General features: G+C 40.5%; 1 protein-coding gene across 4 annotated transcripts in view; it reads right to left on the bottom strand.

The window, feature by feature from the left end:
- Positions 1-26,335, bottom strand: part of LOC147310945 (mitogen-activated protein kinase kinase kinase kinase 4-like) — a 110,185-nt gene extending 83,850 nt beyond the window's left edge. For 2 of the 4 annotated variants that reach the window (XM_086266150.1, XM_086266151.1), the window contains exons 1-2: positions 26,055-26,334; positions 25,727-25,792 (exon numbers count right to left, since the gene is read on the bottom strand). In XM_086266150.1, the coding sequence (XP_086122276.1) occupies positions 25,727-25,792; positions 26,055-26,111 (123 nt within the window). In that variant the 5' untranslated portion in view covers positions 26,112-26,334. Of the gene's footprint in view, positions 1-25,726; positions 25,793-26,054 lie in introns of all 4 variants that reach the window. The other 2 variants (XM_086266149.1, XM_086266152.1) reach the window with 2 other exon arrangements.
- Positions 26,336-27,237: the final 902 nt, after the last annotated feature.

The raw sequence follows: 27,237 nt of genomic DNA, 5'->3' as shown, positions 1-27,237 counted from the left end.
GCAAAGAGGGATTCAACAACGCTGCCCAGAACTAATTAAATATTCTCATTAATCACTGATCTATTAAATAATTATGCTGATTAATTCACTTAAATTTTAAACTAATGAAACATCAACATTTTAATTTTGATTTAGTTACATTTTATTGTCTGGATTGTCCCTTGAGAATATTTTTCACCACATACAAAGTCCATCAAAAAGAATCATCCATTTATAAATTGATTAAAATCCATTACTGGGCTGTTCACCAGTAACAATCCAAGCATGTGCTGTTAGAAAGAGACAAATCGTGAGTTTCACATGGCTGCCAGTAGAATTTTCCCTCCCTCTTTCAGTCTGTTTACAGTCTGAACTACTGAACATGTTTAAGCAGCCCATGCAAAGTATTAAAAAGGAAAGACATTTGCCAAAATGCAACCTCTTTAAAAAGAAAAAACTGGCTATTGTGTGATTGAGTGGCAAAGACCAAGCTTTGTAAAATATGCTTCTGTGAACAATAACTGGTACCTAAACAGGAAGTTCTGGGCAAGCTAAAACGCTGGCCACTGCCTCTGAGGTGAAGTCAACAGACGATAGGTGGTAGGTTTCCATATTACTCATGCCTTGAAATGTCTGCACCAGAATTCAGATACAATTTAATACTCCAAACTACAAAAATACCACATAGTTAACAACATTGAAGCTCACAGCTCAAAAAGGCAACCTCACCCCGTCGAAAAAGACTCCTGTGCCACTCTTGTAAAGAAGAATCAAATAAGATTTAGGGCCTGCAGTGTGAACACAACCATAGCAGAGCAAAAACTGTTAAGCCCCTTCGTTCTGCTCTGGTTGATAATCCCCATAGCCTGGCTCCTCTCATCTGACAACATGAACCCTCGCCCAGTCCAACACAGGAAAGCCTAGTATGATTTATTTAGCAAGTAAGGGGAGAGCTGGGATTACACCTGAGGAGAGGAGGATGGGACAGACTGCAAGAACCTGAATCTTAAACTGACAGAGTGACAATAAATTCTCATCAGGTTTTCGTCTTTGTACTCAGGTGGGCTTGACACAGGTTTGCATCATCTGTTCTACATCTGCCTCTGGCTCAGTTTTAACATCAGGAAAGATGTCACCCCGTTGCTTCGTATTCTCCTGCCTTGAAAGAACGATTTGACAGTAGGACGTCCTGGCTGGCAGCAAGACAACCGTCGTGTCCAACAACAGACGCGCTCCCTGCCGAAGGGCCTTTCATCTAGACTGTGATCCCAGGACAGGCTGAGTCATCATGGGTGTAAACAGGGGAAAGCAAATCTAAAAATGCTTGTTCTGAAACCCTGCAAACTTGAAGGCCAAATACAAAATGAACACTTCAAAGACATTAAGTGTGCCACAGTATTTTTGTCTTTTTCAAAAGGAATTTGGTAACAACATTTACACCAAGGAAATGCTAATTAAAAGAAAAGTATTGCATTTTTGAAGACATTTTTTCCAAGAGAAAATAACACAACGCGAGCTCCCACACACCTGAAACAACAGGAAGTAACTAGCAGCAACAATCCCAGTTTTTCATGTTTCATAATTACTGCAGGATTCGTGTAGGGTTTATTTCTGGGTTGTCGGTTTGAAAGAAGCCATTAACGATCCGTTATGCCTCCTGGCATCTTGTCACATCTCCACTCAAACTTCATTGTCTTTTCCTGAATTTTGGTTTTTGAACAAATCAAACTGCCAAACTGAATACAACTTCAAGTCAAAGGACTCCAAACCTTTGTCCAGCCTACTAAGTCCCAGTTGATGTTAAAAGGGTGAATTGAGTATTTTCATGCTGGGTGTTGGATAAATACTGAATCATATGTGAAAATTTGAGAGTAGCACTCGACCCATTGCTCAGCGGACTGATATCATCAGTAGCTATTTACCATACCATTAGTATTGGTATTTATACCAGCTGACAAATTTATGTTAAAACAGTAAAGAAGAGACAGGAGAACACCATTCTACCATCTTATAAGTGTTGACATTGCACAAATAACTACATGTTTGGGAAATTTGTTTGTTTTCGTAGGCCTAAAATTAAGAAAAATATTGCACGATATGTCAGATTTTTAAATCACCAAATATTGGCATCAATATTGGTATTACAAGTCACATATTGGTCAGACTCTACATGACAGGCTTTCAGAAATGGAAATCTTTGAAAACATTAGTCTCCTGATAAGGGTAGTTAATCATTTTACGTCACACAATCTCTTCTTATTCTTCCTTGACAACGTGTAGAATTTAGCTTTCCAGCAGGACCTCAGACTAGAGCTGCTACTCTGCTGCAATGAGAAGAGCAAGTTAAGATGATGGAGGTCTACCAGGCACACCCAGCTGGGATGAGATCCAGAAGGTGGCTCAGGACGCATTGGAGAGTTTACCTCCCAGTAGGTCTGGGAGTGGTTCAACTTCAGCAAAAGGATGGATAGATAGAACATACGTAGACAAGCGTGGAGGCATTTACCTCCACGCTCCAGGCTCATTAAACCAAAAAACAAACATACTAATTACTCCTGGATCAGACTAAAGGTCACACCTTTGATCAGATCAGAAGGTGAGCCACAACAACCAAACCTATACTGCCATAAAAACAAATAAAACGTAATATAGGTCATACCACTAAAATGTAAAGTTCTACAGCGGCTCAGCATCACTTTGCTGTTAGCACCTCCACATAAAGTAATTCTTCTCTGAGGCCTGCAGAACTCATCACGAGTAGCCAAAAATAACCAGCAAACCAGGCCCACAAGTTGCCATAGGATCAGGGCAGAGGGGTGGACATCAAGCGTTTGTTTTAATCACATGGTGGCAGAGGAAGAGGAGGAGAAGGGGATGGTGGCAGTTAGACAAGACAAGAGACAGTGGGAGAAAGAGAGGAGTGAGGGTGATTACAGAGTGATTTCACTGCAGAGCAATGCCAAGATGATAAAAGATAAACAATAAGCCCTTTGGCTTAACTGAGAGATTTACTGCGAGTGTGTGTGCCTGTGTGTGTGTCCACGTGACAACAGCGTTTTATAGCTAGGCAGATCTTCTATTTATTTTGTCCTTTCTATTGTTGAAAAAGTGCCAGATGTACGCAGATGTTTTCGTTGCTTGTAAATTTTTTCATACACACACACACACACACGTTTCAAATGCACAGAGACACACACGCATGCACAATCATTCCTTTACATTCAAGTCAAGCTTATTTAGAGAGCCAAAAAACACGAGCCACCTCAGTCTAATACATTTGACTTAGATAAGAAAAAAAATTAACTATTATATCAATCTGGCCTTTTTGTCACCTAACAAAATGAAGTAGATAAGTATCAAAAACCTATAGACTGTTTGCTGTGTGCTATAAAAGGTGCTACCTTTCATAACAAAACACACACACAGGTAATCAGTGAGTGTTCCTCTGAGTGTTTACATGGCTTTTTATGACGCCTGTTAAGCATGAAGGACCCTTGAACTGCTGTGCAGCAGCAGCCGGTCAGAAGTAGGCCAAGTTATGTGGGGCAGAGTACACAGAGCGAAGCCTGTAACACCCATCAGCACCTTCCACCAATACCACTCCAAAGAGAGGAAAGTACATGACAGAGAGCAGTGTTCAAAATGTCAAAGCTGATGACATTTAACAAAAATTAATTTCACATTAATCAAATCTGTTTCAGTGGATTGTTGACAGTGGGTAGAAACTGGGGTGAATAATTGCAAGTCTTTGTTTTTCTAAATTATCACACACTCTTCAAAGTCTTAGCGCTTTTTTATGTAATTATTTTTATGTGCAGGTCAGCAATGCCAGTAATGCTGCAGTCATGCCAGTTAGAAAAAAGTGCTAAAACACCTGTGTGAAAAATTTCAGATATCATCTCAGAGAAACTAAAGAAACTCTCAGATCTGATATTTTGGAGAAAATAGGCAATCCACCAACACAGATCAGGGGGTGAAATTTTCTCCAAAGGGCACCGAACAGAATAAACCAAAACATACACACATAAATACAGGTAAAATATCAGCTCTTATCATTTAAAATGGTCAAAATAAAACCTTGATGGGAATGCCAGAAATTCAAAAACAATAATGGGCATAAACACAAAACATTCAGATAAAAACCACACAAAGCATATTATTATTTTACTTTTTGTAAAGTATACAATATATGCTTTTGGGTGTGTTAGGAAAAGAAGAAACTATACTGACTATAGATGTGTGGTGTAATTAAGGGTAAGTATGCAGCAGGGACACTGCACGCAGGTGTAGCAGTCTGTGCTATCCACTGACATGTCCAGGCTTGTTCTGGAAGCCTGTGGTGTGTCAGTGAGGTTTGATGAGAACGAAAAGTCTTAGTTATGGATCATGTGTTTCTAAGTAGCTGAAGCCAACTCTTTCTTACAGGTCACTGAACAATGAAAGTACTTTTAAATTGCAACCACACCTGCGCCTACACAGGTGATGTGCCTGAAAGTTCCTATTGACCCACTTTGATTTGAGGAAGTATTCTATAACAGAAGAGCATGTCAGAAAACAATGCAACCAGTGAGAAATGTATTAAAAACGTACATCACTGAAACAAACACTCATTTGATAATTACTAGGTATAACTAGCTAAAATCAGTGTACTCTAAACCAACAAGCTTGTAATGAATCCCAGACTGTGTAAGACTGTGGGAACTAAATGGCAACAGTAATAATGTAATAAAAAAGGATCATTAACTTATACATTAAGAAGCTAAATGATTCAAAGAAAGCTACAGTTTTTTTAGATGTCTACAAACTGCTGCTGCTATTGTTAAACCATGCTGCTTTAAAGCTCTGGAGTTTTGCTTTTCACATACTGAAAGACTAGTTAAATGCAACATATTTAACAAAAACTGCATAATAAATGGTAACAAAAAACATTAAATTCCTGAGTAGCTAGATTTATCTGACAATAGCTTTTCTCCATTTAAGTCAACGGTGTCAAACATAAGGCCCAGGGGGCAACATTGCTCCATGCAAAGTGCATAAAATATATTATTACTTTCCAGTAATCTCACTTCAGCAATGTGGCACACTTGACATTTTGAAAAATGTTAAGGTGAGCATAAACTTTGGACTTTTAACAGTATTTGAGGTTTTGTAGCTTTTGCAAGACCTCTCCCATGAGCATCCAAACTACACCAAAGTAAATAAGAAATACATCAATAATTAAATTAGAACAGTGCATGTTTCTTTCATCATCTACTATTTTTGAGTCACAGTAAAAAAAAAAAAAACATATAAAATAAAAGAAAAAGACAAAAAGAAAAACTGAGTTTTTTGGTTTTATAATTACAGGACAGTCTGGGCAATGAGCAATTTATTTCTTCCAGTTTAAGCACAAAAAATTTTTCTTTTATTTACTAAAGCTGCATTTTTTTTTATCATGTAGAAAAACTCAGACACACTGCTGAAATTTTATTTATTTTTCTTCTACGGAGATATCTCAGGCATTAAATGTGCATTTAAACTTCATACTGATAGAAAAGAGAGTTTCACTGGTTCAGCCCACTTAAGGTCAAACTGGGCTGTATGTTGCCTCTGATCTAAAATAAGTTTGATATCCCTGATTTAAGGCCACCTTTAATTTAAGCCAGCTTTGTTGTGATTGGCTGTCCACTGGAACCAGAAGGTCTGAGAAACAGAAAGTGGGTGGAGCTATGCTAACAGCTAGTCTGAAGGCCTGAGCTTTTGGTTAAGATGGATTGCCGTCATCTATGGCTTAAAAAGTAACAATACTGTAAGGTAGTAATATGAACATTAAAAAGCATTAGAAATGTTCCTCATTAACACTTTATTTTGGTTAGTTTATATGTAAAATCAGCACAGAAATCACATCTTTTAAGCATCTCACACAGCAATAGATTTTTCCCATATACCCCCCTCCTCATTTTACATAAAGCACCAGTCTGCCGAACACTTTCCAAACCCGTCTCCAAGGCAACCTAGTTGACTGAGGATAGTACGATGAAGGTGTGTGTGTGTGTGGTAAGGGTCATAAAAGGTGCTAGGAAAACAGAGTATAGAGCTGATCCTACAGTAACCTGTGTGCCAGCTCAACACAGCGAGGGCACAACATTTCACTTTCACTGTGTGTTATACTTGTATAACTATGCATGTGACAAAGGAAGAACCTTGAACCTTGAACAAAAATCATCCAACATTCCCACAACAACCAGAAAAAAAGCTTCTTAACACATTTTGTAAATGTATCTGTGTGTGTACCTGTTTAGACATCTTTGTCGGGACCAAAAACTGGAACGTTACTATACTTGTGGGGACCAACAGTCACTTATAAGGACAAAGGTGCCTGTCTCCACGAGTTTGAAGGCATTTTTAAGACTCAAAATGTGGTTTTAGTGTCCGGGTTACAATTAGGTTATGGTTGGGTTTAGACTAAGGGTTAGGGTAAGTGGCTATGGAAAGCATTATGTCAATTAGATGGCCTCACTAAGACATCAAATCGAGATTGTGTGTGTCTGCGCAGTGCTTTCAGATGAGAATGGTGTGTGACACATCAGAGCCAACTGTGAGTGACATGTTTGTTTCCAATGACAAGATAACAAAGAGAAAGACAAATACAGGAAAAAGCCGATGACAGGGATGAGTGTAAAATGCATGCAGGGTTGCTTCTCCTTTCTCCAATAAAGTTGGATTACATAATTGTATTTATAGGGGAACCAAGGATGAAATCTAAGGGCAGAAAGTGATTTATCGTATACATTTTTTTTTTTCCTAGGAGCAAAGCACTTTGGGAAATATGATTATCAGTCATCAATTTGAGAATTAGAGGAGTATGTGCTACCACCCTCACTCTCATTTCCTATCTGTATTTCCACTGAAACTGCCGACTAAAACTAATGAGCTGAGCTGTCCTATGCTTGGAGTGGATGCACAAATGTGACACTGAGATTGATCTGCTGTTCAAACTCTGTTCCAGCAGTTTCTCCCTCCCCGCGTGAGCAAGAAATGCATTTATTTGTATCTGCCTAGTAACACAAACAGATTTCGAGTCACGACAACATCGCCTGCATTAATTAGGTTTTTGTTTTCCCAGGTTCTGGCACGATGAGATGAAAAAAAAAATTTCGTATCCTGTGGTTACATCATTTTCAGGTTTTCACTCAGGCTGAGCTCATAACTAAAGATGCTCTTTGTTGCTCCTGATATACTGATATTTTTACTTAACGGTAAGGCATCTATGTTTTCTTCTATGGCTGTCAGAGGTTCCCTCTACATAGTTGCAGTAACTGTCTCTCTTCACTGCAGTCTGTATATGTGTTTTGAAACACTTCAGTCCTCATGGGAACTCGCAGTCTGCCCGGCTACAGGAGGAAGTGCTTTGAGAGGCTCTAGCCCAATCAGATGCCTGGCTTCTGGTCAGCTGGCTGAAGCTCAGCGCTGTGGTCCAATCATGAGGCAAAGTTTGTGGTCAGGTGACAGATCAGACCGGCTCACAGTGTTTTGAAGCAGATGAAAACAAAAGCTAATGTTGCTGTCAGTCGGCCAGCCAGCGGCCTCACTGTGCGCAGGGCTGAAAGGAGCTACAGAACTCAATTAAACAAAAACAGGGTTTATTATAACTGCGGCAACAAGCGAGTGTGTGTGTGGCTAAGAGCCTGACCGATACACTTAAAGCAAGCAAGGCAGGCAAAAACTATTGAATAAAATGGTAAAATAAAATAAAATAAAATACATGCATGGCTTTGCAAATGCGCCGACGTTTTTGCACCTCCAGTCTAATTAGATGCTGATCTTGGTTGATTGAATGTTGCATAACTTGCAGAACAGTTGCCATGTTTGTTTCCAGGTTTAAAGCTGGTGACATCGCTTTTAAAGTTCTTCTTCATCAGTTTGCCCTCCAAGACTTCTCTTAAGCTTGTAACCCAGGACAAACACCCCTCCCGCCAACCCAAGAGAAGCTTTGACACCCCCCCCCCTCCAGATGGCCACTCATACACTCAACCCCCACCTCAACATTACACACACATTCACACAGAGTTCACCGTGTGCACCCGTTTAAACCACAGAAGCTCAGACAGTCCAACAACTGTCATCAAGAGCTTCGACCAGACACTGAGAGTTAGCTGGCGCGTATGTTTCGTGGGGGGGTGGCGGCTATGATAAGCCAACAGGAGGGCCACTGGGTTCTGCTTTATCCGGAGGTGCAGTTAGTTCCCTTCTTATCCAGTCAAAACCCAGCCAAGGACGCATCTCAAGCCTTTAAATTGAATTACTTCCTCTCCAAACAAGATTTCAGGAACGTCTGTAGACTGAAGCTCATCATTTACCGTCAGAGCAAGCTCCCAAGTTCATTAATGTCCTCTGCTAATTTTTGGGCCACTGGTTAAAGTGTGAATTTAACAGGGAATCTAGTTCAGTAGTTCAGTGAAGTTTTTCAACTAACACACACATACACAGGTCTGATTTTTGTGGTTTGATTCCCTGACAGAGATGCATACTGTATAAAAGAGAAAACATTAAGGCTTTTAGAGCATCCAACTCTCCTTCTAAGCAGATATTATGCACTAATATAGCTGAAATGACAGCAACGCTGTTGTCTTGACTGTCTTTATGTTTACGGTAGCTTTCTCAGAAAACATAGTTATAAAAATCAGGACAGGCCTTATGAGAGACTTCCCTTATGACATTAGTATATTAAATGTTTATTAACATTATTTTGCAAATGCATAAAATAAAGTAAAAAAAAAAAATCTACCAAAATTCCAAAAACTCAGATCTGATCTAAAAGCATTACAGGTCCATAGTCAACAAAGATGTGGAAAACCTGAGTGAATATCCAACTCCTCCGACTTTTAAACAGCCTTTCATTTGTTGGCATTATAAAGCAGCACCTCATAATAATCAGTAAAGATGGTTGTATGACCTGAGAGGCAATGCACCAGCTTCAAAATACTGCAAAACAACTCTAAAAGATCCCACAAATGCTCCACTACCTAGATGGTAGCCTAAACAGAGGCTTTTAGTCAGAGTTATCAGGCAGAAACAGGTCACAGATAACATAATGAAGGGGCCTTTGTACAAGATGCAAGCTAGTGCTATGTGGAAATCAATAAAGGTGGAGTCCTAGGAAGAGGGAGAGAGAGCGAAAGGGGGAAGAGAGGCATGAAACCCATCTAAGTACACTACACTCGCGTGACAGATCCTCCGACCTTGGAAATATGACTGTGTGTACGTGTTCGTACTCACGACAGTTTAGCTGAGCTCCAATCTGAAGAAGGTGGGAGAAAACTAAAAGACTGTGATGAAAAAAATGCTCCTGTTGATTTTACACACACATAAACGACACCTATTGTGATATTAACAGTGTGAATAACTGCAGCAGCATCAAAATATTTCTGGGAAATTGAATTGATGCAAATTGTAAATTAAGTCAATGGTGACTAAGCTGCAACACTCCTGTATTTGGCTCAGATATCAGTCTGATCCTGGCTCAAAAGGCTTGATCAGATATTGGTGCCAAGTCTGTTCTCTTGTATGTTTTTCTGTGTTTGCGATGTCATCGGTCAGCAGCGGTAAACAAGCACTCATAAGAGGGCGAATACTGCATGAAAGAAGCGAACATCAGTTTGGCAGGATTTTAACATAGCAGCTTTTCTTCTTTTGCTTAATATTTTTTCACTTAAGCACAAACTCTTAAAGGCTCTACACCAACTCTTTCTCTCGCTCGCCTTTTTAACTCCAACTCTTATTATGTTCAGTTTAAGGCTTGATGGTAAAACAAGAACACAACAAGACTCACACATTAACCTCCTAAGAACCGAACTCTTTCATGGCATGCATTTTTAATTTCTCCTTGCAATTCGGGCTGATTGGGACCTGATGAATATAAAAACAAACAATTATCTTTTTACCTGATTTTGCTTTACAAGGGTATCCACCTATGAGGACATTTGTTTTAAATTTCGATAAAACAGTGGCAGTATAATGTCCTCATAAGTGGATATCAGGCCTTTGTAGAGCAAAATTTATTATTGTGGTCTAGACAACCCAAAATGTGATGTCCACATATGTGGACGCCAGGTCCTAGGAGGTTAAGCTGAAATCCATGTAAGTGAGATAATTAAGATAAATATATGATGGTAATTTCCCCCAAAGCCAAGTTATCAGTATCCAAACAGAAAAACCAGAATCAGGGCAACTCTAACAGTGTTATTACCACATTGGCATTTACCCATGAGACTGAATATTTTAGAGAATGGCTATTTTTATAAATCCCCAACGACAGAGGATTTGAACATAATGTCATTTACTTAAAAACTTCAACAAAAAAGAAGAAAAGCAAAGAATGCCATTTGATGCCTGCTCTATAAAACAAAATGGATCTGCTGTTATCTTTTGTCGAGGAATAAATTTTCCTAAAAGTGATTTTTTTTCCTGCAGAATTTCCATCTGGATTTTAGCTTTAGCCCTGTGGTTGTTGAGTTTTAGAGGACGAAGATTGCTGGCAGTTAGGGAAATATGACTGATGTAACACACAGGAAACATTAAGCAAGGTGAAGCTGAAGTAAGCAAGGCTACTAATAACATCTCATCACTTGCCAGTCCTGGCATGTGACATAGTTTATGGGCTGGATCATAGAAAAATGGACTCTTGTGCCTATCGTGTGTGTCAGCGTGACTGTAACTGAGAACAGAGGAACAAACACAGAGGGATATCTGTTCACAACGAGACCTAATCAATCTAATAAACTGCAAAACACCTTCACTCCAAGTCTTACAACAGCCTCCTCACACTGACAAACAACTGCACCACCTCAGCTTTTAAATTACATTTGGCCTTCTTATCGCTCTTATCCGTAGATACTTAGAGTAAGGAAAACTGAGGCTCACTGACTCTAACGCTGAGAGAGAAACAACACAGTACAGGCCAAGAGAAGCACATACAAGAGATTAAGTGGATGTTTATCTATTTAGAATAGAATAGAATAGAATAGAATTCAACTTTATTGTCATTGCACATGCACAGGTACAGGGCAACGAAATGCAGTTTGCATCCATCCAGAAGTGCTTTAGTGATATAGATATATTACAATATATATTAGCAATAATATAGATATGTGAGTATATTACAGAAATGGGTCTATTATGGTATGTTATAATGTACACGGTATGAAGTATGTTGTGAATATTCTATAACTATAGGTATGTACAGGCTGTAGTGAGTACAAGCTATGTACAGGCTATGAACAGGATATAAATATGAAAAACTATACAGAATATGAAATGAAATAAATAACTTTACAGAATCTGAGATATACAGCTATACAGAAATGGGAACTATGCAAGTTGTAAACAGTTGTAGGATTAAAAATTATCGAATGTACAGAATGATTGTTTACACAGAGCTATACAGTAGTGCAGTTAAGATAAGTGAGGGTGTAGATAGTTTCTACAGAGGCTATATAAAGTGCTAGTGGTTGTGAGTGGTGGTTCAGTCCATGTTATTATTGTGTGTTTGAGGGTACAGTTGTCCATTGTGGGTGTGTGTATGTTCGGTCCATGAGTTTAACGTGGGTCAGATGTCAGGAGGCAGAGTTCAGGAGTCTGACAGCTGTGGGGAAGAAGCTGTTCCGGTACCTGGTGGTCTTAGTCCGGAGGCTCCTGTGGCGCCTCCCAGAGGGCAGGAGGGTGAAGAGTCCATGTGATGGGTGACTGGGGTCTCTGATGATTTTCCCAGCCCTTTTCAGACACCGCTTCCTGTAGATGTCTTTTATGGCAGGAAGTGGTGCTCCAGCGATGCGCTGGGCAGTTTTCACGACCCTCTGCAACGCCTTCCGGTCCGAGGCGGAGCAGTTCCCATACCAGACTGTTATACAGTTGGTCAGGATGCTCTCGATGGTGCAGCGATAGAAGTTCACCAGGATGTCTGAGGACAGGTGGTTCTTCCTCAGAGTCCTCAAGAAGAAGAGGCGCTGGTGAGCCTTCTTGACCAGCTTGGAGCAGTTGGTCGTCCAGGTGAGATCCTCGGAGATGTGGACTCCCAGGAACTTGAAGCTGCTCACACGCTCCACAGCCGTCCCCTTAATGTGGATGGGTGGATGTGGGTCAGCATTCCTCCTGTAGTCCACGATGAGCTCCTTGGTCTTCTCGGTGTTAAGCAGCAGGTTGTTTCTGTCGCACCACTCAGCCAGACGATCCACCTCCTCCCTGTAGGCGGCCTCATCGTTGTCACTGATGAGGCCAATCACCGTGGTGTCATCTGCAAACTTAATGATGGTGTTGGAACCATCAGCAGGTCTGCAGTCGTGGGTGAAGAGGGAGTAGAGGAAAGGGCTCATCACACAGCCTTGTGGTACACCGGTGTTCATTGTGATGGTAGATGAGCAGCGGTTATCCAGCCGGACATTTAAGGCTGGAACAACAATTCGAGTTTGACTGAAAATAATACAAACTAAAGAAGGGGTAAAGAAGTTCAAACCCCCTGTAGACAGAGGTGTAACAGAACACTGCAGCAATATATATCAGCAAATAAAACATATTACACTAAGGGAGAGCAGAGGAGGAAGAAAAAGAGGAAGAGGAAGAAAAAGAGGAAGTAAAGATGAAACCTCGTGTCAAACAGGTGGAGATATTTAAATAAAGATTGAAGCTCAGAGTTTACATACCCACATGGAATCTTTTTATATTTAAATATTCAAATTATGCTTTGATTTATTTTTTTTATGTACTAACTGGAACCCGATGCAACCTGTTAATAGCATGCGTGGAGACTGTCCGTCCTCATCCATGCTGAACGTCAGTGAAAATAATAATTGGGGATTTGCCAAACCCTGACTTTCAATTGATGCACTCTGAGACGTTATCATATCTATACAAAACTAATTACAAAATAAAAATGTGATTACAGAGAACTTTAAGCCTGGCCAGTAGCTCCATGTCAGATTTCAGTACATGGCAGTTTTCAATCTTTAGTAGGGCTGAACGATTATGGAAAATAATCTAATTGCGATTTTTTGCCCCAATATTGCGATTGCGATGCGATATGCGATTATTTTTTAAGGTCTTTGTCTTCTGTATTATTAAACAAAGACAAGCAATACATCATATAGTATGGCCAATACTATATTACATTAATTTTAAACTGTTCTTTCCTGGAAGACAGACCTCTGTTATGATGACATGAGGTGATGCATGAATTGATGACTGACATTTTTATTTAACTTCTTCAATCACAACAGTATATTTGAACATACACAATAGTTTATTTTTAGCTTACAAACATCTGAGCATAAAGTGCTGACAAGGAACCCTGGTGTAAACATTAAAATGAAAGTCAGTACAATGTGCAGATTGCAGAAATATACATAAACAAAATCAGTGGCTTTACCACACTCAGTTTTTCGACATCTGTGAACTACTAGACAGTCATTCAATTAAAAAATAATATTAAATAAATAAAACTAATAAATAAAAAATACACACATCTTACTGATCTCTGCAGTCAGTAACATTACACATAAAGTGCAAACATAATAGCAATTGTATAAACACACACACAAACACGCCTTTAAAATTTAAAGGCGTGAAATTGGACGGTCTAGTTCTGATTAGCGTCACCGCTGTCTCGGTGGAGTTTAATAAACTCGGCCGTCTGCTTCTTGCTATCTAAAATATAACCAGACACTGGTGTAAATTCTCGACTGTCTCATACTTCTGTTTAATAAGTTTTCTGTTTGACGTTTAGTCAGCTGTGTGAAAACCAAGGAGGAACCCACCCGGGGGGTTAATAAAGTTTTATTTTATCTAATCTAATAACTTTAATCTCAGCCAAACCGATTTACTCACGAACAAACAAAACACTGAAAAAAGCCCAACAATAACATTTTTAGGTTGTCTAAGTGACTTATATATTACGTTTAACCCGAGCAGCGAAACTCCGCGGTGATCTGAAAATGATGTGCCGGGAGTTGTGCCGTTCTCGGCCGCATCAGTAACCCTCGAGCTCCCGGCTAGCTGTCGAGCTGGTGGGTAGCAGACGCCTCTGAAAACGTCGAAGCACTTTTGCAAATATGGGATATCTTGATAAACCGAGCAGATATTTGATGTTTACACAACTACTTTCTCGCCTGAAAATATGTTAAAAGTTTATTTTGTGACCCAGAAAGATTAGTATGAGTAATTTTAAAACTTAGTAGCGGCCGCCATTGCTGGAAACTGGAGTTTGGCTGGGCCGCGCTATGAATTCTGGGATATGGTAGTAATTTGGACAGCCTTATAATCGCAGTATAATCGCAGCCTTTGCGGTTAGAAAATTGCACTTGATCATGTCGCGATATTATCGCAAATGCGATATATCGTTCAGCCCTAATCTTTAGTGCTACAGACATTTTGGTCCATACCAAATGCTGCCACGGTGCACTCATTTACAATACAAAGGCTCATTTCTTTTGTTGCTCATTTTTGGAAATGTAGCATCTACAGTTTGACACGGCACACAGGCAGAGCTAATGCTCTGGACAAGCCATCTGTTTGCACTGTCTGCACGCTTGCATCCATCCACCTAACACCGCATACACACTGTAGCTGAGTGTATTATATAACAACCTTTCCAGGAGCCAGCAGACACAAAACAAAAAAAATAAAAGAGGGCTATTTGTTAACTAAGATGGGTTTTTATAGACATGCATAAGTGAGACAAACACAGCTGATGCTACTGTCTGGATTTACATGTGGCATCTCAGACATTTAGCTGAGCCAGAGGAACAAATGGGGAGTTTAAATATAGTTTAATACATCTAATATATCAAAAATCCTCCTCAGAGGCATTCAAATAGGAATCAAAGCAATATTTTACATTGGCAGGCCACTAATGGGTCTATTAATGTCAGTCTGAGTGTATTTGGTTACTCACTTCAGGAATGATGGATTTACCAGTAGACACCCCTCATGCCCTAATTATGGAAGTTTTTTGAAAAATATCTCTGTTCACATGAAAAGCCAAGAAACCATATCAAGCACTGTCAAGGGCAAGTTAAAGAAACAGGAGGCAATATGACCCTAACCAGGCAGAAATATTGGCCAATCAAAAGCCTACAAACAATAAAGTGGTAGAGTCTGATGTTTACTGGAGCTGCACACCTTTCATGTTGCAAAATGAAATCTCTGTAAACACAGAAACGGAGTTGGAAGGAGTTTTTTTTTTTCCAGTGATCCAAAACGCTGTTTACGTGTGGACGAAAAGCCAAAACACAGATACAAAGCTTACCCCACCACAGTGCCGCACCAAGAGTGTGAACATGGCTCCATTGTGGGGCTCTGCTTAATGTGGACAGCCCACACAATGGGCTGCCCAACACTGCGGCGCCCAGATGTGCTCTAAATTTCAAACCAGTAGAGGGGCCCACTGTGGACAGCTCACTGTGGACCCACGTGGGCCAAAAGATTGCATCTTTGATGGGTATTTGTCTCGATTTAAAAAGCATCCACACACACAAACAATCCTTTTTTCCAGACTAACTGATAACACCACTTCAGCAATTTCAGGTGAATTCCTGAAAAAAGAAACCTTTGCTTTGTGAAAAATATTTTAACAGAAACATAAAATATGTACTTAAAAGCACAAAGGGACTGATACACAATTACATCTCAAAAACTGTAACTAAGAGCTGAACAGCAGCAAGTGTAGCCACTTTTTTCTCTTTATCCTGATCAGTCCTAATTCTCTCTCTCTCTCTCCTCCGTGCCATCTTGAGGTAATCAAGCCAAGGTTTTCCAGTTTTGGGTCAACCAACACATCGGCCACAATGGTCCCCTGGTTGACTGGTATCAGCAAGTAAGAGGAAATTGACTGAAGGCAGTTACCAATCCTGTGAGGTCAAATGAGTTATGTGCTTGAAATTTTTTTAAAAACTAATATGATAAAGAACTGAAATTAGTTAGATATTTTACAATGAAGTTCTCTCAACTGATAAATGTAAGAAAATGAGGAAAGGGAAAAAACATTTCAAACTATTTAATATATATTAATATAATAACATTAAATACATAAATAATCCTTTTATTTTTATATTTTGGTCGCATTTTACTTTAATCTATTGCTTTGTGTTTATATTCTGTGAAGAATCAATTTTTTTAGCACAGGCAGCGATCTCATCTTTTATATTGTTGGTTTTAATGATCAGTTAAACTGCAATCAATGCTGTGCTCAAGAGAACACACAAAAAAATAAAGATCAATAAAAGCAGTGAGGTAAACTTGCGACTAGAGATTCAATCTCCAGCAGAGTTAAAAGTGCCAATCTTGTTCTGGTGACAATGGTGTAAAAATGAACGCAACAAATGGAAGCAAATGTCATCCATGTCAAAATCTCTTGAAATACAAAAGAAAAAAATAAATCTTTCTGCTGATGGATGAAAGGATCCTCGGAGATTCACCAGCAGAAGCAGTACAGTCACTGCATCAGTCCGCACCAGTGCGAGCATCAAAGAACATGACCCAGATACTGTCTGAGGCTTGTGGCTTATTTTTAGCTTAACTTTAGCTAGCAGGCACGGTTGGCTACTGCTAACAGATTCATTAACAACAGTAGCAGGGTCACCTTTGAGTCGAATAAAAAAAAAAAGAAAAGTGCTTCTAAAAGAGAAAGTCACCTACAACTTATAAAAGATTCGAGCACTACAGGCTTGAGCAATGTGTTGAAGCACTTTTGTGAAAACCTTTACACTGAAAGGCTCGGGAGCAGTTCCATCAGCGCTTTAGTGCAACTTCTCCATGAAACACGGTGACACAGTTGGGTTCCTGTTACTGCTATCAGTGGCAGAGCTTCCACTTCTTCTGTCTGGAAAGGTCACAGCAGATAAGCGCAGCTCTGACGGTAAAGAAAGTTCCCCATAGAGAGGTGGCAGGCTTTTGCTGCTTCACTTCCTGTGCTGAGAAAGGTCGCAGCAGACAAGACTAACATTCCAGTTTGAATAGCCGGAAGGCCGGTGAGCCGGCTTTGCATGAGCCTATTCCTTCTGACAGCTTTGCAGTTCCTCCACTTTACAGAGCCGGGGCCCCGGCTATAAATAGCTTTACCCGTACAAGTTATAAAACAAGAGAAATTTAGGAGGTGGGTAATAATAATAATAATAACGTGCTCCTGATGAAATCTTTTTTTAATAGGTTTAAGCTCGTACACCATTATTTCTGTGGATATTCTGAGTCACTGAAATGTAGATATTTATTTTTTAACACATTTAAACATCCAGCCTTTATTAACCCTTTAGAGCCGATCGGAGCGGGAACGCTCTGTTATGCGTAACTATTTTTAAATCCCGGTAGCACTGCAACCACGTAAGCTAGCGCAAAAATTTTTTTTGCATATGAAACCGGAGGAGTTGTACTTACATATTGTGCCATCAGCTTGTCCTCGGTCACGGTTTCCTTCCACATAAAGCTTTGCAAAAACTGCATAAAAAGCGCTTGCAGGAACAAAAACATAATATTCCAGAAACACGCTTTGCCGGTCCGATCAGCTGTTCAAAACACTTCCTACGTTGGAATAGACGTCAGCGCGAACTTTTGCATTTCCGCCATTACCTGGCCGAAACCGGAAGTGACGTCATTTTCGCGGAAATGTAGTCTTTTTTGCGATCAGGGCCTCAGGGCCTATACTGCTCTTTTTAAAAGTTATCTTTGACTTTATGACTTTCTGTGTCGTTTCTGGGATGCTTAGGACTCATATTGCACTGCTGGAAATAGTTTATTTTGATGCATATGCTGCTTTTTTGCAAATTTGCAGTATAATATTTATTTTCGTTTTTCCTGCAGTGTATAAAAATTGGTGTATTTCAAAAATAAAACTATGAAGACACTCAAATTAAATTTCCTGTGGTGGGAAACTATTTTGTGCAACTTTTTTGTATTTACAGTTTTGAGGGATAAGCCTCTTAAATTTCTCTAACTACAAATATATGTTAAAAAATCAAAAACGATTTTCAATTTTTTTGTAGTTTATTGCACTTTTTTGCAATTTATGTAATTACTATGCACTTAATGAATACATATTATTAAAATCTGGGCTATAATGGTTGTATTGATGTATAGCAACTTGAAATGCTCCCAAAAATGGCTCCACAGCATGTAAAAATATAATATAAGCTCTGGCGGACTTGGTTCTATGGTAGGTCTTAAAGGGTTAAGGAAGTGGCTTTTGTCAAGATTGAAGATTGTAGTGACGAAAACACACAACAGTGGAAGTTTCCACTTGGATTAATCATCATGTTGAGTTGTTAGATGATAAAAAATTATTTTGTCAGTCAATTATTTGACTTATTTGCAACTTCTCATGGAGAAGTTGCACCAAAGCGCTGATGGATCTGCTCCCACGCCTTTCAGTGTAAAGGTTTTCACAATTATTTTTGGTTTCAGTTTGTCAAATCTGTGGATTTACTGTAGGTCAAGTACTCATTAGTCACAGTCCTAGTTTGTAGCACTACTGGATAGGGCTGTTCGATATAACGATATATATCGGTTGACGATATAAAAACGTCCATCGTTTCATTTTACGCTATCGTTTGTTTCGTGGTGTCGCAAAATAAACTGTTTACGGCAATATTTTTTCATCATTTTGATGGTCACTGTAGTGGCTATATTAATTTCTTAAAGTTCTCTCTTTCTCTTATATTTAATATAACCACACTATGGACGGACAAGCGCCTGTTTTTATGCGTTGTCGTTAGCAACAACGACGGTAAAACCATCGGCCGTCCGCTTATTTTCCACATAAACCTTTCACGATAAAGCTCAAGATCCTGTTGAGACTTTTCAAAATAAACTGAATCACGTGAAAGATTATGCCGAGTATTTATGGATGAGAAGCAAAAAAAATAAACCTTAGCATTCTAACCAAACGTTAGAACAGGCTTTTCCCCGCAGCACGCTGTGTAATAAATACTCACAAAGAAAACGGCGGCCGTTACAACTTATGTCTAAAAATGTATCGTTTCATGCATCGGTTAAAACACTCGAGTCCAGGTACATGACGCCCAGCTGGAAACACTTCCCGCAAGTCGAGCTGCCCGAGATTCACAGAATTTACAGAAAATGTAGAATTTTTGTGATTTATATCGTTATTGGACGATAGATGTCTTATATTGGGATATGAGATTTTGGTCATATCGCACAGCCCTACTACTGGATACTACAAGTCAAGATTCATGATATTATTTCAGTCACAGAAAAAGCCAGATACACCAGCTACCTATCAGGTATGGTGATTCAAATGAACTGGGTGTTTTTAATGATTGGGGCGATCGTGGCTCAAGAGTTGGGAGTTCGCCTTGTAATCGGAAGGTTGCCGGTTCGAGCCCCGGCTTGGACAGTCTCAGTCGTTGTGTCCTTGGGCAAGACACTTTACCCGTTGCCTACTGGTGGTGGTCAGAGGGCCCGGTGGTGCCAGTGTTCGGCAGCCTCGCCTCTGTCAGTGCGCCCCAGGGCAGCTGTGGCTACAATGTAGCTGCCATCACCAGTGTGTGAATGGGTGGATGACTGGACGTGTAAAGCGCTTTGGGGTCCTTAGGGACTAGTAAAAGCGCTATACAAATACAGGCCATTTACCAATTACTTTAAAAACATTTAAAGAAAATCCAATTGTTCTGCAGCTGTGGGCATTACTAAAAGCAGTGGGGCAATATTTAATATTCAAAAACAGCACTGCAGTCACTTCATTGAAACAAACTGAACCTCGTGGAAGATGCAGATGCTGATGTAGACTTGCAGCAGGTTGAAGGAAACCTGAAACAGAGCCTGAGTACTTAGACGTCCATGTATCTGACAGATCAGCTATGCATTCAGTCATACGCTGAGGTGCATCTCCTCTGAGACACTTGCAGTAATGGTGCTCTACCCAGCAGATGACAGACAGCTGATAGAGAGCCACACCCAGCTTCACTTTATCAGCAAGGAGAAAAACAAGCATCTTTCCTGTTAGAAAGTCAGGATGAAGACTTGCACAAGAAGTGAAACTGCTTTGACAGGAGGTTTATTATCTGTTCTATCTAAACAGATTTTTTGTTTTACTTTCAGCCGTGAGATGATTTAGTGTTTTATATCACAGTATTGCACATTTTGCAGGCATTACCTTAAACTTCAGAGAGATTTATTATCAAAATGCAACAAATCAAAAAAAGGATTGATTTTTGCAGCTGTTAAAATTGTTGCAACCTAACATTTAATCAGATCTAAAGGTGTTATCACATCTACACTTGGTTCTTTTCACTGGCTTCCTGTGAAATAAACCAAATTATAAACAAGTAGCAGCATTCATGATGGTTCCTACTGGGGAATAAATCAATGTTATAACTTTAAATGCGTTTCATCTTTCCCCATAACGTGGTCATGAGATGCAGGTGAAATCGAGAATCGTAGTGCTGATGCTTCTACGTCCAAAAACAGAATACAGGGAACACTTGGTCTTGTTAGCTGCACAGAATATCTGGCACTGGAGTTCCACTGGTACACTATATATTGGAAGCACTACAGATAAAATCCTCACATACCACTGAAATGGCAGGTTAGAGAACGATGATTACAAAACACTGCACCAGGGTGAGGCGGTACATATTCCACCTCTGATACGAGGAGAACAGCCTGCTGTGCAATCTGGCTTTCATTTTATTCACATCTCTTTCTAATCATTCACTTAGAGTTCAAGTCTTTTTTTAACATAAAAGTCTAATTACCTTAGGTTTTCACTCATTTTCCAATGATCAGCCACAACAATAAAAAATTAAAATAAAAAAAATAAATAAATACTTTTTTTTTTAACTCACACCTGTCCAACAGTGTGCAGGTCCCCTAAATGCCTTTAAATAAGCTCTGACCCATCGAGGTGGTGGTGATCCATCCTGTGCTGTCTGCTGACACCAGGCTCATGGGCACTGGATCCTCTGAGGTTGGGATGCTGGGCGGGTCTTCCATGGATCAGGCTTGTCCCAGCGTATCCTGCTCCATTTGCATGGTGTATACCTCCTGCAGTTTTTGCAGTATTTTTGAGGCACACTGAGGCGGGGTGTTTAATTTGCTTTTTGATTTATGACTTAAGGTGGCACCTGCATGAATGCCAGGTTTCCCAGCAGAACACGGCACCATAACAAGATGAGCCAAGTTACCCACTGTGCCTGTCGGGCATTTTAATCTTGTGGCCCATCTGTACTTTTTAATAAATACTTAAGGGTGTGTAAAGGCCTTAAAGAGTATAAATTCTAATTGCTCATGTAAAAACTGGATATTTCCAGGCTTTCCACATTTGTGGAAATTATGTTATTTCAACTGATATTTTGTACTCCCTCTAGCATGTTGATAATAAGCTGAACATGATCCACAGTGTGGTCTCCTACTCCACTTTAAATCTCATATTATTGCAGAATTTTTATAAATCTGAAACCTCTGATATACATCGTGTGGATACATGACAGAACAACAGGAACAGGGCTGTGGTTTTTCTAATCTAGCCATCAGAGCACAGCCATTAACTTCTCCTCACTATGCTGATGACTTCCGCTGTTTCACTGCTTCCTCACAAATTTCCATTCACTCTACAAATGAGGTAACAAGCTTCATCTTTGGGGAGTAAAGCCAAAAAGCTTATTCGTTTACTCGACTCAGATACTTTGTTACAACTTTGTAATACGGAGTGAGCCGGTGAGCCTGAAACAGTGAGTAAAGGAAAGAAGCGCAGCGAGACTCAAAGCTCAGAAAGTCATAAATGGGTTAAACCATTTCCTCAGAGAGAGGGGGATTCCCAGCCCCACATGCTGAGTGCAGCCTTACACCGGAGTTTTAAAATTTCCTCCAGCCCCTCTCTTCAGCTTTGATTGAACTTTTCCCTCACCTCCCACTGTTTAAATGGAAACAGAAACACTGTGACCTCTGCATATTCATTTGTTTCTTTTCATGTTTTTTGCAGATGTTTCAGCTTTTCATTTCAAAGAAATCCAGTGAAACCTACACATTACGCTAAACTCGAAACCCCGTCGCGTGGAGGCAAACTTGTCGTCTGGAATGTTCAATTTAATACGTGGCTTGCACAGCGGTGTGAATGATGCACTGAGGCCCTCGTCTTTATTTTCTACAAGCAAATTAAAACACTGGTACCTCAATGGTGAAATCTTCTCTCTTGCGTATTTCATCTTTTCTGTCTTTCTCTCCCCAACCGCTCTACTCCCTCTCCTGTTTTTATTTCTCTGTCCCAACAGCTGTTGTCGGTGCACACAGCTGCAACACTCCTCACTCTGTCATGCTCTGCAGCTACTCGCCAGCCTGGGAAACCTGACCAATCGCCAAGTGTGGAGGATCAAGTGCACATGTGCAGACCCAAACACACACAGGCACACACATAGGTTTTTGGGTCAGATGTTAGCGAGGCAGGCGGCACAGACAAGCACAGGGAAAAAAAGCCTCAGCTTCACTCAAACCCTGGTTGGCACACGTAATTATGATTCATTGAATCCTGAGGAACTAAACTCAAAATGTCAAGGTTAATTTGTGCTTCGGTGCATCAGAGCATTTCCAAAACCACTTGTCCCCTGCTCTAATGAAACGTTTACAGCCACCGTCGCCTTCCACTCCCCGCCAACCACAAAGAAACAAACAAAAAAATAATAATTCAAAGTAAATCGAGATCTCATTCAGTCTTGTTTTTCTTGCAGCACCGAAAAAACAAAAACAGCCAAACAAACACACCCACTGTGTATAATTACAAGGAGAAATTTCGCTGCACACACCGAGCGTGCATTTATAGAGGCTCGCCTCAGGGCCGGCCTCGCCATCCACGACTAGAAATTCAAAGTGACGCTCCTCTCAATAAGAGGAATCGCTCGGTGCTGCCAGTGACTTGTGTAATCCCCAAAAGCAAAGATGCAGTAGAGCCTTGTACTCTACTGTGAACACCGATGCCTAACGTACATGTGTAAATACGAGAGGTCAGACGAACATAAGCTCACAAAATATGCTTGCATAAGACTGGACTGCCAGTCCTAAGACTGCCCAGCCAATATTATTGGGTGATATTAGCCTTTTGCTGATGTGACCTTATTGACATTTATGATGGCCGATAAATGAAAATTGACAATATATAAATATATGGGAATATTATATTTTATTAAAATCAGGCTTAAGAAACCTTTATTATGGGTCTCGATTCACACTTTAGGACTGTATTCATTAGCAGAGCCAAAGCAAATCTTTGTCCACAGTAACTGTTCCAGATGGACTCTATCGAGGCTTTAACATGATCTCATACCATTGCTACCATATGGAGCATGTTAACCAGCTAGAGATAAACAACATAGCATATATCCATCCATTCTTTTTTTCTACTTATCCACTTCAGGATTGCAGGACCACTAGGTGGTGTGGACAGTATAAAAGATGGACGTGGCTACAATAATGTCACCCACTAGATTCTGAGGTTCCAACTGAAGCCTTGAGATAAGCATTTCTTTATCTTAGTAGCCGAGTGGCTAGTGACTGACAACTTATAGCCAATGAGCAGGGAGTCCTTAATTTTAAAACACAGGCTTGACCAAGAGTTATAAAATAGACTTATTCAATTTGAAATGAGTGACTGAGCCCATAAATTCAGAAACATTTATGGAGGTCAAGTAAAAAGATATTTTCCCGCAGACATCTACAGGACCAGAAGTCCTTTTTTGCAACCACAGCTATCGCCATATAGTGGGCCTTGCAGGTTTAAGGCACTTACGCAGCGACTTCATTTTTGCGATAGGGAGGCAACCTCCATTTTTTATACTGTCTACGATTGGAGAACATATTTATGTATAACTTTAATCTATTTTCAATCTTCTTCATGTCACGATTTCTAGCACATGTTACAACCTCCATAACAACAGTACTAAACATATTATGAGGCTGATGTAACTCTTTCTTAAAGTCTTTTTGGGCACCAAAATAAAGGCAAACACTAAAAATGTAGTTTTGTCATTCGAGATCTTGCTGCTATCCAGTTCAAAAACACTGGCTGACAGCTGCAGTCATACTTAAATGGCGGAATTACTCCCTCCCTCTGTGTACTGTCCAAAAACAATTCTGTCATCCAAATTAAATCACGATTTAATGCTTAGTAAGAGCTGATTAAGCTAGCTGACTGTATTAAACCCCTGCCTAGCTTACCTTATGCATAGCAGCCCCGAACTTTTCCCAGACATTCACCCATCAGACTATAACCTCCTAGTTCTCTACTCTAAAATCTGTGTGATGTCCAGATGCGCAGATTTAAGAACAGTTCATGTGATAAGACTGGTTTGTTCACAGCTAGCAAGTAAAGTCATGCCTCCTGCACGTACCAGAGAGGTAACACACTTAAATTAACGGTGTACTTGCAGCACTGAAAACACAGCACCGGCACGCACTCCTCCCACTGTGTGCGACATGTAAGAAAGAACAACTTCAGACAATGTCATGTGTGTTCACGTGTGAAAAGAGCTCGACAAAACCTAAAGTCAGTTTCAATTAATCCTACAAAAAAACCTGGTGGAGAGAAAATGTGCACCACAAATCTCAGTCAAGGTGTTTGTTGTTCAGTGAAATTCAGTTGGAGTTATTCCAAAAGGATTTGGGCTGGGCCAATGCCATTGCTAGAATGCATCACAGAAGGGGGAAGGAAAAAAAACGCACAAACATACACATACGGGGACTATTTTCTAGCTTCAGGAACATAAGAGTGGATTGCAGATTTGACTTGCAATTTGTGCTACACAAGTGTCAGATGTTGCAAATGACTGCAGGTCACAGCCATCCAAGCCTTACCTGCTTTGTGTTTTACATGATATTCATGTGACATGTTTTGAAAACAAACCACAGCAACATTCAGAAATGCAAAAGCTTTATATGATACAAAGCTGCATGTGTGTGAGACGCTATTTTCCAGCAGCCAGCTCAACAGAAGCTCTGGCAGATCCATCAGCTGTAACCCATTCCTCCTTTTTTCCCCTGTGCTCTCAGCTTTGCCAAATAACAACAACAGGGTGATGTCGCTGCTCTGCTGCTCATCTCTGCCAGGCTATGGAGGTGGAAAACTGGGCTGCAAGAGTACCAGGTCTCCGTCAAATGCCTTTTCCGCTAAGTGTGATGGGATGAACAGGCCTACCTCCTCCCCCCTCCCATTAATGCAGCACAGGGCCGCTCCAGCAGAAAGGCCTGCCGGGCAACGGTGTGCACAAATGCGCAATGAAACACCGCCCACCCAATGGCGCACAAGTCGGTCAGCGTGGTGAAGCCTGTCATGCACGGATTGGGTCGGCCCTGTCAGTGCGAGGCAACGCGTGCACTGTGCAAGGAATATTTCACTGGGGTGTGGATGAGGAGAGGAGGAGAAGAGGGAGGAGGGATCTCTTCAGGACCAAAATAGGCCTAACGTTACCGGGATGATGTTAGCATCGTTGAATAACATTAAGATGAAATAATTAAAATAAATAAATGGATGTAAAGCAGAGAGAGAGGTCAAAACGCTATCAGAGATAATCCAGTCCAGACCGCACTGGTCCCAAGTGAAGGAGGGGAGGGGGTAATGTTATAAAAACGTGTTTCTGAGACCGTGAGAGAGGAAAAAAACATAAATGCATGTTTGTGCTCCAGTTTCCGCCGCCAGTTTGTTCTCAGATGGTGCTTAAACACACACACACACACACACACACACACACACACACTGAGAGAGATGGAGGCTCAGACCAACCTTGTAGACTTGTCCATATGTACCATTTCCGACCACTTCCACCAGCTCGAAAATCCCAGCAGGATCCTGGATTTAAAAGAAAAAGACAAACCGCAGAAGCGGATTAATTGATTCCCCGTAGCAATTACAAGCGGGTTCGTTCGATGCAGGAGCCGGCTGCGCCCGGTTCGCTTCTCATGCCAGCGGATATAGACAAAGAAAAGCTGCCGTAGGGCTGTGTCAACAACAGCACTGCCTCGCTGTGTGATTGTATTTTTTTGTTTAAAAAAATCTGAGGGAGAAAGAGGGTAAACGCGAGCGTGAAAATGTCACTGTGAAGCACACTCACCCTCAGGGATGCCAGGTCTATGTCCACCAGACTTTTAGCCGGAGAGTCGTTCGCCATTTTCGTTTAAAAAAGGTGGTAAATTAGCGGAATAACGGCGTGTTTTAGTCTCCTTCAGGCGGACGGCGTGTGTCTCATCCTCGGGTAGTTTTAATTTTAATCCCCTTACTAATATTTTCAACCCAAGGCGCGTTTTTTTCTCGCTATAGTCCCAGACAGAAGCTCCGCTGCTGCTGCTACATACCGACCAAGTGCCGGACCGCTGCCTGCTGCGCTCGCTCGCTCTCTCTCTCTCTCTCTCTCTATTCTCCGCCCTCTCTCTCGCAGTCAGTCCCTATGTCTCTCTGCCTCTCTTTCTCCTCATTCCCCGCCCCTTTATCCCAGGGACAGCACTAGATTTTCTGGGGCCTGGAACCAAAGTCACCCCCTCCTCACCACCCCGAAGTATTTCTGCACATGCGCATTCACACAAGTGGTTCAACAATATATAGCAGTTACAAACACAACCCACCTCTTAGGATTACTTATTTCTTCTTCACCACGCCCACCTTATTAAACATTAGCGCTGGAGCACTGCCTGATTTAAATCTCTGCAGGAAATGCCGTGGTGACTTACAACGTAAATGGAAATGCCTTTTAACCTTGCGCCATATGCCTCCTCGTAAATCCGACGTGCACCTCCTGAGAAAAAACTAGATGTGAAAAAACATTTTAGTTGTTAGTTTAGCTTCTGACATATGCATTGCATGCAATAATACTTAAATTGTTATAAAACAAAACAAAATAAAACAGAAACATTTTTAAACAATAAAAACTAAGCAAGAAATCTACTCTGGAAACTCACTGATACCAACCAAATAAAAACCAAAATTCAAATTAAATAAAAATAACTAGAAAATACAAAACTAAAATAACTCTTGTGTATATTCAAGATTGCTAGAATGAGGATGCAGTTGATACTAGCATGGCTGATAACCGTTATTGCTATGCAGAAGCTAGCGCGCAGCTATCAAGTCAGTAGACACAAACTAATCACACATGGTTAGTCCATTTAAGTCCATTTAAGCAGACATAGCCCCATCCTGCATATTTATATTGCTTCTGGCTACTTTGTCCTCTCAACAAAGATGGGGTTATAGTTGTAACATGACTTGAGAAATAATTGAAATCTAACCATGTAAGATGT

Source organism: Aulonocara sp. 'chitande type north' Nkhata Bay, linkage group LG16 (genome assembly GCF_057382095.1).
Source record: "Aulonocara sp. 'chitande type north' Nkhata Bay isolate Kocher_YH1m ecotype deep benthic linkage group LG16, A_spYH_male_GT1.1, whole genome shotgun sequence".
Lineage (NCBI taxonomy): Eukaryota > Metazoa > Chordata > Actinopteri > Cichliformes > Cichlidae > Aulonocara > Aulonocara sp. 'chitande type north' Nkhata Bay.
This window is presented reverse-complemented; position numbering and strand designations above follow the sequence as displayed.